The sequence below is a fragment of the Necator americanus genome, chromosome III (assembly GCF_031761385.1).
Source record: "Necator americanus strain Aroian chromosome III, whole genome shotgun sequence".
Classification (NCBI taxonomy): Eukaryota; Metazoa; Nematoda; class Chromadorea; order Rhabditida; family Ancylostomatidae; genus Necator; species Necator americanus.
Genome location: NC_087373.1, coordinates 14,439,107 through 14,453,773, shown reverse-complemented (window position 1 = coordinate 14,453,773; position 14,667 = coordinate 14,439,107). Strand labels below are relative to the sequence as shown.

At 41.5% G+C, this 14,667-nt stretch overlaps 4 protein-coding genes across 6 annotated transcripts; 2 read left to right on the top strand and 2 right to left on the bottom strand.

Moving 5' to 3' along the window:
- Positions 1-630: 630 nt before the first annotated feature.
- On the bottom strand, positions 631-4,335 carry RB195_009590 (uncharacterized protein; the record flags this gene model as incomplete). 2 transcript variants are annotated; one of them, XM_064190201.1, is made up of 10 exons in its annotated part: positions 631-679; positions 811-867; positions 944-1,083; positions 1,713-1,787; positions 2,944-3,036; positions 3,107-3,203; positions 3,260-3,381; positions 4,031-4,135; positions 4,255-4,262; positions 4,329-4,335. In XM_064190201.1, the coding sequence occupies 10 exons, from the start codon at positions 4,333-4,335 to the stop codon at positions 631-633; spliced, it is 753 nt and encodes a 250-aa protein (XP_064047784.1). The 2 variants fall into 2 exon arrangements, with proteins under 2 accessions (XP_064047784.1, XP_013308362.2); XM_013452908.2 differs by lacking the exons at positions 4,255-4,262; positions 4,329-4,335 and having other exon boundaries at positions 4,031-4,237.
- A 1,065-nt stretch (positions 4,336-5,400) lies between these two features.
- Positions 5,401-8,669, top strand: RB195_009589 (uncharacterized protein; the record flags this gene model as incomplete). The annotated part of the gene is made up of 8 exons (XM_013452909.2): positions 5,401-5,428; positions 5,489-5,583; positions 5,651-5,740; positions 7,412-7,523; positions 7,580-7,650; positions 7,713-7,841; positions 8,458-8,517; positions 8,631-8,669. 8 exons carry the CDS (start codon positions 5,401-5,403, stop codon positions 8,667-8,669), a joined length of 624 nt encoding a protein of 207 aa, XP_013308363.2.
- Positions 8,670-8,987: 318 nt separating this feature from the next.
- RB195_009588 (uncharacterized protein) lies at positions 8,988-11,349 on the top strand (the record flags this gene model as incomplete). Its single annotated transcript, XM_013452910.2, has 6 exons — positions 8,988-9,080; positions 10,313-10,465; positions 10,529-10,675; positions 10,760-10,915; positions 10,987-11,119; positions 11,213-11,349. 6 exons carry the CDS (start codon positions 8,988-8,990, stop codon positions 11,347-11,349), a joined length of 819 nt encoding a protein of 272 aa, XP_013308364.2.
- Positions 11,350-11,949: 600 nt separating this feature from the next.
- Positions 11,950-14,561, bottom strand: RB195_009587 (uncharacterized protein; the record flags this gene model as incomplete). 2 transcript variants are annotated; one of them, XM_064190199.1, is made up of 4 exons in its annotated part: positions 11,950-12,039; positions 12,759-13,223; positions 14,155-14,354; positions 14,414-14,561. In XM_064190199.1, 4 exons carry the CDS (start codon positions 14,559-14,561, stop codon positions 11,950-11,952), a joined length of 903 nt encoding a protein of 300 aa, XP_064047782.1. The 2 variants fall into 2 exon arrangements, with proteins under 2 accessions (XP_064047782.1, XP_064047783.1); XM_064190200.1 differs by lacking the exon at positions 11,950-12,039 and adding an exon at positions 12,638-12,657 and having other exon boundaries at positions 12,734-13,223.
- Positions 14,562-14,667: the final 106 nt, after the last annotated feature.

Sequence of the window (14,667 nt, the reverse complement as noted above, 5' to 3'; positions counted from 1 at the left end):
ATGATCGAGAGAAGTGCATAGATGACTCGACTTTAGGGGGATTTTAAGAAGGGTAAACCGAAGCTAAACTAAAGCAAAAAAAAAAGATTTCAAATAGAATAGAATTTATTTCTGCACATTTGGTACATACGACAACAACACATGGACGATTGTCCTTAAATGTTATAACGAGGTATTTTACAGAATCAGTTTGAAGTGGCAGATATTATGCAAAATAGTTTGAAGTGCCAAAAATGTTTGGAGGATATTCACTCTCAATGCACAGAGTAGAGGTTCGATAAACAGTAACGCAGAAAGCGATTAAGAGTGTACCATATAGTGACTACATTTGATTGACTCATAATAATAGCATGAAATTTGTGAAGAGAGCAAGTGAACAAAGAACAACAGTGGAACACTAATAGTGGTGCTCTAAAGTAAGATCACAGAAAATTTCACGAGAGAAAAAGTTTCGATTCAGGACAGCTCTTTATTTCATCTAGTAAATTTTTGAGTTACAGTGATTATGCAATGATGAGATGCGAAATAATAGTTAATAATTGACTGCTCCATTTTTATCATGCGCTAATACAGGTCAACAACACAGACCCGCAAATACGAAAAGCTCTCATCATTCTCAGAGAGAACATTTCATTTTGAAACAGTGTAGACCAGAAATGTTGTCGATGCGGTAGAGCTGCTAAAAAGACAATTCCGACAAAATAAGCAGTAAGTACTATGAAAATCCTCCACTTATAACTATATTGATAGGAATATATGTGGCAAAGGTTTGTAAAACCAGAGAGTAAAAAGTAGAAAGAAGGAACGTACCCCACATAACTCTCTGCGAATTTCCTACCATCGTCCGATGGATCGCTGAATGCAACTCTAAATGCGTGCGTATGTAACAGAATTTCCAATGTTGCTCTAGTTCTATGGGGATTTCTTATTTGACTTTCTTTACCTGTGCTTTGGTACGTAAGCACCAGTGAAATATCGTTGTCTGATGAGGTCAAGCATTTCACTGGCAACCCCTCTTCTTCTAGCTGCAGAATGAGTCCAAATCCGGTTCACGCCAATAATTGGCTCGCCGTCACGGAGTTCCTAAAATCCATTCATGGCTAGATTTGAAAAAAAAATCCTAATGGTACAGAGGAAGATGAAAGTCGCCCATCTACCAAATTAAGTGAACGTCGGTAAAATGTAGTTGGAGGGGGGAGGGTAGGGTTCTCAACGTAAATAATTAAATCAATCGGGGCCATAATACCTAAGTGACATGTAAGCTAATATTACTAAGAGAAGAAAAGTAAGTTACAGCGTCGAGAAATAGCGGCGCCACTGAGTGGCCCTCAACTATTATACATTTTCCCCGTCAAGGTATGGTAGGGTCTAAACAGAACACATGACAGACAGACATGAAGCACAGTGCAACTGCATACGCGGATTCTCTTGAGGCGGATAGGAGCGTAACGGAACCCTTGCTGGCACCACCCATCGCTGCAGTTTGCGATATTCCCACTTCACTTCCAACTGCTGCCTCCACCGTGCTGTTCTGAGCGCGTACGCAAATGCACCGTGCCTCACGTCGTTTTGACCCGTCTATAACCAAGAAAAACTGGAAAAATAAGTACTGACAAGAATTTCCATGAGATTGTATGGATGACGAAAAATTCTAGACCCATAGTCAATCAGATTCTACGACAAATTTTGTAAAATGTTGAAGAGAAAAATACCTTTCCAGAGTCGGAATACTGCGCTGACATAAGTGGTTCCGTAATAACAATGCCGGCAATTAAGTATGAAGGGCCCTAAAGTAGAAAATTTCATTTTAAAAAGAAATCTCAAAACAAAATTCAAAGAGTCGGAAAAATGAGACAAAAATGGAAGAGATGGAAGAAGAACAAGCGCTAGCACCAGAAATATTCGCAGTACGCCGGTTGCTATAATATCCGTATTTTGCAACGCTGTAGAATATGAAGTATTTATCGCAGACCTTCGTCAGTCTATTCAGAAAGACTTTATTTCCGATATATGATGAGAGTATCTGCATTAGAAATTATTTCCAAACTTAGCCTTCAGTGTACAATAATTTGAATAGTGCAAAAAATCTAGTACTTTTGTGCTCTTTTTTTGGAAAAAAAAAATGCCCACATTGTATTCCGAAGATAATCTGAAATGGAGACGAAACTACAATCATTTTTATCGTCCCTTTATAGAAGGAACAATTCTCCAGCACAACTCCAATTCTTCATACGATTAATGAGAGTGGCGGCCAGCACCCTTTTCACAAACACAAACTTTCCCTTTACACTTGTTTCTTTACTTTTTTGCGTTGTATTAGCTAAAAATTGGCAAGTATGTCACATCTGCGTAGTAAATGAAAGAAGACACTATTTAGATGAGGTATGGTGGTTTTTGGAGTTTTCCAAGAAGTTCTACGCTTATGTTCAAAAACAAAAGTAAGTTCATATTCTACGAGAGGACTTATTTAGTGGGGTATTGATGAGCACTAAACCTGACTCTTTTAATACAGAAACTTTGAGGAAAAGTTGAAGAAAACTTTGAGAAAAACATTGTCGATGAATAAAGAAGGGTAAAGAAGAACGAGTTGTAGTATGATCAAATAAAAGGGAGCTAAGGTGGCCCACCACATTGCGATTACATAGCAAACACCCACCCCCGCTAGTGAAAAGTTTTCGTAACGTACATTTCCCACTGCGTCAATTCTGTAAAGGTACAAAAGCGGAAAGAAGTAAAGATGTTACTAGGCGAAACCATTAAATAACTTAACTTGGGGAAATTTGCTCCCTTTCTGAGACTCGGAACAATTTTGTCTAACACGTTGTATCATTTAAAAAAAATATCCAACAAATGGATTCACGTTCACGTGGATATATATAGAATATACAGCTTCCTACGAAGCTTCCTCGCAAACAAGCCACGGAGCAACCACATTGACTGTACCTCTGTTAGTATTGATATCCACACAGTTCTTCTTTTATCCCAACCCCAAATTGAAAGATCTGGGGAGAATCCTACACTGCTGTTCACAAGATCCTGAAAGAAAAAAAACACGATTGAAATTTTTTGAAAGTAATGTATTGAATCAACACATCAACAAACTGACTTCAATGATTTGCTCAGCCTTCCGTCTCAAAGACGACAGGGACTCGGGTAGAATCCGGAAGATGTAACCACGATTAGTTGAATAGTGACATTCTTTCCTGAGAATGAAAGCAAATGAAACAAGAAACGAGAAGTTCAGTTCAGTTAAAGAAACCTTAGCCACGTGTTGAGTTGTGATGAAGACACTTTAACTCTTGTTATGTCGGAGTACCGGTTGTGGTGTTTTTCATGCATCGCCACTTCGGTGATGTTGTCGATGCAGTACATCATATCACACTGAGAACAAATTATTCACTATTGTAGCAAACAATTACTTCACTATACCTACAAAAAGACATAGAAGTAGCTGCTTCATACAGTAATTTTGAAAGCTCGCTTACGCAACTGCACGAAGCTTTGGGGTCGTTTTGACACGACTATAGATACACATCTTCTTCCCACTTTGTGCACGTGTATTCTTTCAAACCATGAAGTAAACAAAAGCACTGACGTTTACAAATGAGGAGTGAATTGAGTTGTGCGCCATAAAGTAACAAAATAACGAATGAAGCAGCCACTCTTTTTTAATGTAATAAGCAGAGTAGTTAAAGAAGTTCCTGCAGTATTTGCTAAAAGTCGCCCATTTAAGAAAAAAGAAGTGTGTAGAAATGTGTCCCGCTTCATAATTTAGAATTGTCACAACGTACAGCGCTAATAAGAAATCTCATGTAATACCCTTTTTAACTCAGATACACTCGTTAATATAGACCACGATTCTGTACACAACGCTTTCCTAAGATCTAGTGGAACTTCGTAGAATAATACAAGTTCTTCAGACACGAGTAGTATGTGATTGTGATGATGTGATTAATATTGAAGTAAAAAGAAAAAGCGGTGCCAGACAATCAAATCAAAAAACTTGACTGCAAAGGTAGAAGATAACCACCTGTTTGCAATACTGCCCGCCAATCTTCCTCTGCCCAGCATCCAAGATAGCTTGGCGGACGTCATTTTCACCTTTGAAAGTTTTTTGACGTTTTGCCGCTGGTAACTGAGAATCGAACTCGAACAGCGGCGTTCTAGGGCTTTCAGAAGTGGATTTTTTCGCAACAGGAGAAACAAAGAAATCAGTCAATCTCTTCTGTTTCTGCATCTTAGATGTAGTTCAACTATTGTATCTAAAAAAATTGAGAAGCATTTACTATAATCACAATGGCCGATCAAGAAAAATAGGAACAACTTACCAGTCATTTTGTTCCACTCATTTTCACAAATACCGCACAAAGAGCTCCATCCTCGTCACTACAAAAAGTGTCAGCTACAGAAGGTACAGAACATTGTACAACAGACTGCATCACTCCATAAAGAAAGAATAAATTGCTGTGTTTTACAACATTTCGAAAAGTGCCCTTACGTTGTACAACGTAAGGGCACTTTTCGAAGGTATAGCATAGACATATAGATATAATTCCAACAACAACCAACAGGGGTACGAGTTTGGTCTACAGGTTCAAAAATACAAAAAAAATTAACTTCAAGTAAACACAACAGGCAAAATGTGTGGCCGTTTCTAGCCAAGAAGGCCGAGAATGTACTTTGTAGCATCCAACGTCAGATCTTGAAGATCGACATTGATACGTCGATTAACAGTACAAAAAAGCTCAATGACTATATCCCCCTGCTAGAAAATGAGGATTGTTGCTTTTGTCGGAACTGCAAAGGCTTAATACTACACGTATTAGGTGAGACAATTTCTTTTCAGCTTTTTTGCTTACATCCGCATTCAAGTGGAAAGAAACAAAAGGGAAAAATCCGCTAATTCAAGAAATTAATGTTGATGCTCATTGGTTTGAAAGGTCATTAGTGTCAGTCCGATCACTGAAGGTGCTCTTAGCAATATATCTACGAAGAAGCAACAACATAACAGAATAAAAACTTGGACTGGAGAATTTACAGGAGAAGACCTCGTTTGAGAATGACGGCGAATGTACATCGATAACCGACATTACATTACTGCCTGGTTTAGTTTCATGTCGCACACATCGAGCTAGCTCAGCTCAAACCAAAACGCGAAATAAGATGAGACCAAATATGTATACATTTGGAAGTTACACTGCGCTTGAATATTGATGCTTCGCGCCATCTTTCTGAGAATTCCATATATTTGTATTGGAGCGCCGAGACTGCTGCTCCTATTCCTTGACAGTGCCTGTAAATTCAGTGGATTTTTCTGTGAATTGATGATTTCTTCGCGTATGAAGGATTCTATTGTAGCATCTGCAGTTTTTCCTCTGCGCGAAAAGGGAGTCACGGATTATGTCGAAATCTGATATGGAGGAGAAAGGTAGGTTGTTCGTGATACTCACCAGAACCACGAGAGTGTCTGCTCCAATACACTTTCTAGCGTTTTTAAAGATTCCGGAGTATATGGTTGAGCAGAATAGACCCTACAGTGCTAATGATGTCTACTCGAACCTTCGGCAAGAATTCAGCAAGGCGGTTAGTGATTTTCACTTCGCCGTTCCATGGGTCAGTTGTGCTTTCTGTTGGAAATAGTTTGTTACAGTTGGTTGTGAAGGTACTTGATGCCTCTGTGACTTCGGGAGTTTTGAAGGAGAAAGTGATAGGAAAGCAGAAGATTTACTATACAAATCAGGTGATTGTTCGTTGATTACATCGTAATAAATGAAATTAAATAGGGTTAAAACGACATGAAGCACAGTGACATGGAGATGACGGTTTGCATCTGGGTGGGACAATCGTGAACTGCAGTGATGGATGCTGCTAGTAAAGGTCCCCCGTGATCCTCACCGTTACGCTCCACCGCGCCGCTTCGAGCGCAGCCGCTTACGCAACTGCACCCTGCTTCATATTGTTTTGACACTATTATACATCGAAATCAAATAAAAGAAAGAGTTATTGAGTTACAGAAGCTTTCAGTTCATATACTGGCGTAGCAGCTATTCTGTTCCGTGCTCTCAAATGTCACGATGCATTTCCTGCTATGCAGACATCTTTCGGTCTCAGTGAATATTCCCTCTTCTACTGAGACAGCGCCGAGAACAGTGACGCAGTGTCATAATCCAGGACAAAAAATGCTAGCGACACCTTAAGGTGGTGCTTAATCGGCATGAAATGTGCTAAGTCTTCTTGTGGTCGGCATAGGTGCGATAAGGAGAAGCCGGACCCTCCTCAGGAAGGGGGTCAGAGCACCGGCTTCGAGCTCTATGGTGGTCGGAAAAAAAGAGAATACGAAGCAGAGAGAGGGATTGCGCCATGGCAGATGCGTAGCTGTGCAAAAATTTGTCTTTGGTTGGATTTTCACGCAACGTTTCTTTTCTTTTTGCTTTAGGCGGATTACAGAACCAATGTAGTTAACCACACTTTATTTTGGTCAACGTTTCGGCGTAGTTGCCTTCTATGGAGACTAGAAAGTTAAGGACATATGCAATGTATCCTTCTAAACACCTCATCTTAACACAAGTTACCATTCAACGAGAGAGTACAGTGAAGAACCGGATCAGGCTGACAACAAACCATGAACATTGTCTTAGTAGACGTGTGGGTGTGATGCTAGAATGTTGCTAGTGCAGTAGAATTGATCCACGACCGGGTTTCGACGTATGGGGTCGGATGCAGGTCAGACACGAGTACCACCCTTCATGGCCAGTTCGGTAAGGTTAATGGTTTTGTGATTCTCTGGTCTGGTTCTTACTCTACGCTCCTGTTGAATGGTAATTTGTGTTGTGATGAGGTGTTTTGGAGGATATATTGCAGATATCTCTGAATCTCTGACTTTCCGGAATCTGAAGAGAGCAACTACAACGAAACGTTAGCCAAAATAAATTGGCGTCGGTTTTGTATTCTAATTGAAGCAAAAAGAAAACGGGCTCAAAGCTTGCATTCATCGATTGGACACTTCCGACGCTGACTATACGGTATATATATTATATATGATATGCACGGTAATGAAGGGTGAGTAGATGAAAGTCTTCTGAAATAATTCGGGACCGCCCATTCGGCGCACGTATAGTTGCATCAAAACGACACGAAGCGCGGTGCAGTTGCGTAAGCGGTTGCACTCTAAGCGGTGAAGATAGCGGCTGGAATCGAGCTGGGACCATTGCGAACTGCAGCGATGAGAGGTGCTTGCATGGGTCCTCACTCGATCCCAACCGCTACGCTCCACCGTACCGCTTCGAGCGCAGCCGCTTACGTAACTGCACCGTGCTTCATGTCGTTTTGACCGTACTATATATAGTTTCTTTTTGATGGCCGATTAAAGAGCCAGCAGATAGGTGGAACCAAGAGATAGATGTGGTTTTAGGACAATCTCGAAAAATGTGATGAGTCTGCTATCGCCGAGTATGACGCAAAAGTCGATAAATTAAGTGAGAAACTCGCTGCGCTTTCCTCTCGGCATAAGGAGCTTCAAAATGGTGAGTTAAATATCTTGAAACGTTTCTATCCGGCGTTTCTAACAATTTCTTTTTAGAATTAAAGACGCTGTCTAGTACGGAGACAACTGAAAGGCTGAGTGAACTCACTACTGAATTGAAAGAGAAGGTTAGGATGATTTTTTTTTAAATTTCCGTTGCGTTGCACAATATGAGAATCAAAGAGTTTAGATCAAACATTTGAAGGCAGAACTAGCTAAGTGGGAATCAACTGATCAAGATGCAGTTCTTGAGGAGAGCAGGAAAACGATGGAGTTGGAAGCCAGCCTGTCTAAGATGCTTGTTAAGCGTAAACGTATTGTAAGTTGCTGGTGATCACATAAGGGAATAGGGGATTTCAATAGCGCCAAATCATATATAAGGTTGATCATTTGAGGAAAGCTCGACTAGCCGAGCTTCTCATGAAGTTCATGAATCAGCTTCGTTTTTTTTTTGGTGCTAGTTGGGTTGCTGGTGAAGCTTGAATGGACCACGATTCCTCACAAGAAAGGCACTCTTTCTTTTAAAAAAAAAGCTTTTCATTCTTACTACTTTCGATTTCTAATACGTGGATTCGTATATTTATCATCAATGACGTACTTACCAAAAAGAGGACTATTGTGAACCTAAAATGGGGGATAAATAGAAGAAAAGCTGAAATAAAGAGATAGAATAATTGGAATGTGGACAATCAATTAGAAGACAGGCAGGAAGGAGAGGGATTACCCTGCCCTCTATCTCCTTCCTGCCTGTCTTCTAATTCGTGTACCATTTCGGCTTGAGTAATTACGCTATTATTTACTATCTATATGCCTTAGGATCTTTTATTTGGGTTTTTTAAAGCTTAGATTTGTTTTTATTCATGCAACTGTTCTGTCATTAATGCTGTGTGGCATCATTTTTTCTCGAGATAGTTCTGCTTAATTCTCGTTTGCAGGCTTTAGAAATGCTCAATGCAATCAGCGAAAATTCTCCCATGACGAAACAAGAACTGGTGGTTAGTTGTTGTGGTGCTATCGTGCCGGACCTAGTTCTTGTTTATTTTATCTTGAGATCACTACAAAACTAGACTATAGAATACTAGACTCTATACAGCAAGTTTGTTTTCAGGATCGTATCGGAATTGAGCTTGAACCTGGAGAATGGTAAATTTGTTTCTTCATTTTGAATCTTCTTGTTTACAAAATGCACTTATTATTTGTTTCTTCATTTTGAATCTTCTTGTTTATAAAATGCACGTATTATTTGTTGTTGAATTATGAACTTTTTTTTGCTGAATCAATTTTGTTTCATTGGTGTTGTGGTAGAATTTATTTGCTCTTTGATCTCAACTTGTTGTTATCTGTTAATTGTTGAATGAAGCATTTCATGAATGTTCCTCCACTGAAAGTTTCCATGCGAGTTTCGCTGTGTTCTTTACACTTTCGTTCATGATTCCAAAAATGAATGATGTAGTCTAGAGATAGAATGGATAGCGAAGATGGCAGCGGCTTCAAAAGTATTTCAAGCTTGGCTTACAGACAATTGACGGATGAGGAGAAGGAGAAGTTGAGACAACAAGTAGGCTTAACTGCGTATAATTTATATTTGTAATTCAATCCAGTCTATAACGTGAGATACGGCTGATTGACTGCTAACTGATCCTTATTGACACAACCACCGTCTTAGGCCTTTCTTCTTTTTTTTGTCGAAAATGGTTCTCAATTAGTCTGTAGAGGGATTGTACAATTTAAAGGACTTCATGCGAATAGTTTTTGGTTTTTCTGTGTATTTAGGATATTTGTGACAACAACTGAGTAATATGTTTTTGAAGTGTTACTTGGAATGTTTCTGAAAGCTCCAGTTCATTATCAGAGATTTTTCAATTTTGTCACTGAAAAGGCTTGCTTAAATGTTGGAAAGAAATCTTATTTGGAATGGCGTTTACGAAGATTACTCTTTTTGTATGGTAACCACGCGTCTGCTGGCGTTTTGTTAGAAACCCCTAAGCTCCCCCCAGAGTTCACGCAGAACTCAATAACCATCAAGCGCAGTTCATAACAATGCGGTCAATAACCATCAAACCGCAGACCGCGACTGTGAACTCTACGGCAGCTTTATACGCTCACCCTAGGGATTTGACTGATGTGTAGTTACGAATATAACGTTGATCGAAATTACGTGTTTACGGCTTCAAGGTAGAATGCAATGTATAGACATTTAATTGGTAGCATTCATAAAAATGCTATACTCATCTCCAGCTTCTCCCTCTTGGCGCATAGGCGGCGTGAGAAGGATCGATGTAAGACTATCGTCAGAGGCAGCATACCACGAATTGGCGTGCTGCAGGAATCCGCTGAAAAGATAGAGTTAGGGTTGTAGTTTGCGGGGCCAGAAGTGGTTCATCTCATCTCTCCCTATTCGTCATAAGAAACGACGTGAAAGACAGCGTTTTTAAGACGATTTCAATTGCGACGCGCCGCATCCACATGCGAGCGGTTGAATATCAGTGGTGTCTTCTGTCCAGTCTACTTGCCTATTCAGGTAAAACCGATGAATAGGCCAAATTTACCGAACGTGTGCATAGAGAAGCGTTCTAGCGTACCTCCTAATAACCGAAATGGTTCCTACGCCACTTTTACGGCGATCAGGGATCACCCCGGATCCCACAATCTACAGCTCTGCTTTTCCCGCGGATTTCCTCGCAACGTCAGATTTATGGTATGCTGCCTTTAAGCTAAGTGGCATTACTAGTACCTTCTTAGTCATTCTACTTTTGCTACGTTATAAATGAAAGCCCTCAATCCTTATAGGACATCGTTAATCAATTCAAGCAGAACAAGTTAGAATCTGAAGCACAGAAGAACTGGGATAGATTTTACAACAGAAATCGTGACAACTTCTTCAAGGATCGCAATTGGAGTGGGCAGGATATGCAACAACTTTGTTGTGATATAGATCTGACAGTTAGCATTCTTTCCTTTACTTGTACTTCTTGACTTGCTCAGTCCTTAGTAATCACAATTCAGAAGCCGCTAACTTTTCTGGAAGCAGGTTGCGGTGTTGGGAACATGTTGTTTCCACTGAAGTCTGCGTTTCCCTGCCTTCGCTTGCAAGGCTTTGATTTTTCATCTCGAGCTATTCAAATATGTTCAGAAAGGGCGAAAGAGCTTGGTGTACGTTTACACAACCAACGTGAGCTACGGGTATCCTAATTACGAGGATGCCGCTTTCATGAAATATATTTTGTGTATTTTGAGGTGAATATGGAAGCCTCCATTGTCGATCTATCTGTGCCTTCTGATGAATCGGATTTCTCAGAGCAAGCTGATCTGGCTACTCTCATTTTTGTTCTCTCTGCGATTCACCCTGATAAGCATGCAATAGCTGCAAAGAATATGTGCAAATATGTCAGGGTATGATGTTCTCCAGAACAAGATGTCGTTGAATCGGGAGTTATAGAAGCGATTTCGTCTAACACATTCAGCCGGGCGGGTCTATTGTGGTGCGAGACTATGGTATCAACGATTACGCGATGATTCGATTCGGACGTGGTGCGAAACTCGCTGATCGTTTCTATGTCAGGCAGGATGGAACTCGAGCGTTTTACTTCCGGATAGGTAACCATATATTTATGACTAATGTCCTCAGTTTTTGATGATGAAAAAGTCTGAGCCCATATTGTTGTGTGTTTATCAGTTCCAAAGTTTCAGAAGAGTTAGTTGACCTTTTCGAAGCGGCAGGTTTCGAGTGTGTTCACAAAGAGTATCTGCATCGTCAGACAATCAACCATCAGAAACAGTTGAATGTACCGAGGATATTCGTCCAAGCACGATTCGTAAAGCAATAGTATGATCACTGTTAAGTATACAGTATGATGTACTATTGTGGGGTCAAAACGACATGAAGTACGGTGTAGATGCATAAGCGGCTGCGCTCGAAGCGGCGCGGAAGACCGTAACGGCTGGGATCGAGGGAGGACGCTTGCTATCAACATTCTTCGTTAAAGTTTGCGAGGGTCGATTCCCGCGCTAGCGCAACCGCTTACGCAACTGCACCGTGCTTCATGTCGTTTTGAGGTTTCTTGTTATGATGTCGATGATGCTGTTTATTTGTGTTGGTCTGTACCTTTTGTAGGAGCGTAGCTCCAAACATAACGGCACTTCGCTAGTGCAGCAAAAAGGTGCCTGTGTTTTGTAAGAAAGAAAAAGAAGTAGGGTCGTTTGTCAGAATCGTGGTCCATTGAAGCGATTTTTCTTTATTTTTTCCTTGTTTGCCGACCGACCTCGTTTTATATGTTTTCATTCTCAACGCTCCTGTCTTCCTTGCCGTTCGTTCTAGTATCTGACTGCATCAAATTATCATACATTGTATGAGTTCAACATGATTATGTCAGGCGAGGAGCCAGTTTATCCAGAAAATTAGTTTGTAAAAAATGAACTGCAATACATTACAAAAGAAACAGACATTCAGTAGGTCGAACACTTCTAATGAATGAAACTGTAGTGGAATGCCTTTCTTTCCTTTCTTCAGTGAATGTCTAAAATTTAAAATGAAATTTAAATAATGTCTTGTCTACCTTGCCTTGAAGTGCAGGTGTTTAAATAATGAAATCTCTGCCAAAATTCTCAAGACCTATTTTATTTTTGCATTGTGTTTTTTACTGTGCAGGTGTTTAAAAAAAATAGCAACACATATGTACCAACTGCATCGTGCGATCAAAGCCCGTTATCGCTAATGTGCTAAGTGTTTGGGTGTAGTCACTATGAACTCACTCCCTGATCGATCACCTCGAGGCCACTCATGTTCTGAAAGTTAATATTGTAGGCTTACTTCACTTGTGTAGCTCTTATCTTACGTGTGATTAAGGGAGGAAAGGGGGAGAGGGTGAGGATATAAAAAAACCATGGATGCGTTTATGGCAATAGTTGATTCACTGAAAAAAAGGCGGTAGCCGCACACCTCTGCAGTTTGCCATGGATCCTTACACGATTCCAACCGCTACGCTCCTTACAGTAGATCCTTACACGATTCCAACCGCTACGCTCCACCGCTCCGCTTTGAGCGCAGCCGCTTGTCCGTGTTTCATGTCGTTTTGACCCGACTATATGTGTCAGATGGCTAGATAGGGATGAGTGTCACATGAAGCAACCAAGAACTGAACGATCAAAAAAAATTTCTCAGCGTTTACAAAATACAGACCATGAGATGAAGGTTTCGAATTTTCCACCTACAATATTCAACGTGTAGCGGTCTCACGCAAGGGTGATATAAAGATTGTAGTCCAAGTTTCTGTCCTCGACAATCCTTGACAAAAATCGCGTCGTTGATCTCAGAGCTGCGGCGTCGTGCTCTATTTCGACGATTGGATTGAGATTCCATTTTGATATCTCGTGTATCGTTTGTGAGATCTCTAGAAGGTAGCATTAGATCGAGTTCCGTTCGCAATCGGCTTCCCAGGAAGGCTTCGACAGGTGGACGCTGGTCAGGTGCAGACGGGCAGGGAGTGGAGCGATATGCCATCAGAAACATCTGTAGTGCGTCCACTGTTGGTTCCTCCCCCTTCAGCTTGGCAAGTGTTCTTTTGAAGGTGTCCACAAAACGTTCTGCTTGTCCATTGCTTTGTGGATGGAACGGCGGCGTGTGAATGTGCAAGATTGCTCGGGAACGGCAGAATGAACTGAGACGACGTGAACTGCGTTCCGTTGTTCGTGACGAGCGTCTCTGGATTTCAGAACTTGGCAAAGATACACTTCATTGCTTGGATAGTAGCCGTTGAGGAGAACGATGACATCCGGACGACTTCGGGCCACTTGGAGTACACGTCCACAATAAGTAGATAGTATCGCTCTTCCATCGGTCAGGCGAAATCAGCACGAACTCGAGTCCACGGCCAGTGTGGTTCTGGCCATGACTGTAGTTCAGCTTTGATCGGATCCTTTGTCACGGATGCACATCATGGCAGATCCTGACGAGTTTTTCGATGTCGGAATCCATCGTGGGCCAATAGATAAAGCTTCTTGCAAGCATTTTCATCCTTGTTTGGCCTGCATGAACTTTGTGTAGTGCTGAAAGAATACGATGTCGAAGTGTTCTTGGAATCACTATGCGGGATGCAGTGAGTAGAGTAGTGACGTCATGGTATTTCTGCGGTTGTAGTAGTTCCACAGAGGAGGATGGCAGTTGACTTTGGGCCAGTTCCCGGATTTCGCATAGTTGATCACAAGCTGGATAAGACGATCGGCTTGCGTAACAGTCTGAATGGATTCTGAAAGTTCTCTGAGAACTCAGATGTGACATCAGCATATATTGAGGCGATCACGTAGTCCTCCGGTATGGATGATTGTGACGAGACGAGGTGTGAAAGAGCGCCCACTTGGCCGAAATCCTTTGGTTTGATGTACTCCATAGTAAAACTGTAGTTGAGCAGCATCGTGGCCCGTCGCTGAAGACGGTCGGTACTGTAGACCGGAACTCCTTACTTGCTTTCGAAAATTGCCAAAAGTGTTTTGTGGTCAGTCCTCAGTGTGAAATGTCGTCCATGGATGAAACGATGGAACTTCTGCACGGCGAAAATAAGAGTGAGTGCTTCCTTTTCAATCCGGCTGTAGTTCTTCTGTGGTTGTGTCAGGCAACGGCTTGCGTGATAAATGACCTTCTCGCATCCATCTGCGAAGCGATGTGAGAGGGTTGCTCCCATTCCGCAATTCGAAGCATCAGCGGCAACGATGATAGGAAGATTTGGGTCAGAGTGGGTCAACAGGAGATCCAAGCTTAGGATTGACAGAAAAGAGGTAAGTTGACTGACGTCCTTCGGAGCTGGCATCTTCTGGATGGCTTCGATCTTTTCTGGATCTGGGTGTCGTTCTTGTGCGTTGATCCAAGGCAGGTGATCTCCGTCTGCAGGAAAGTACATTTGTCAAGTCGAACACGGAATCCGTAGTCTTGAATCCGCTTGAATACGGCTTCTAGTCGCACATTGTGTTTGCCGATGGTTCTACCAGCAAACATGTAGTCGAGATAGGCTGCAGTTCCATCTATTTTAGCGATAAGAGCATCCATACATTGTTGGAATATGCCAGGATCTGGCTTCACTCCAAATGGTAGTCGGTTGAAGCGATAAAGTCCACGGTGCGTGTTAATAGTGAGTAGCTGCTTTGAGACGTCG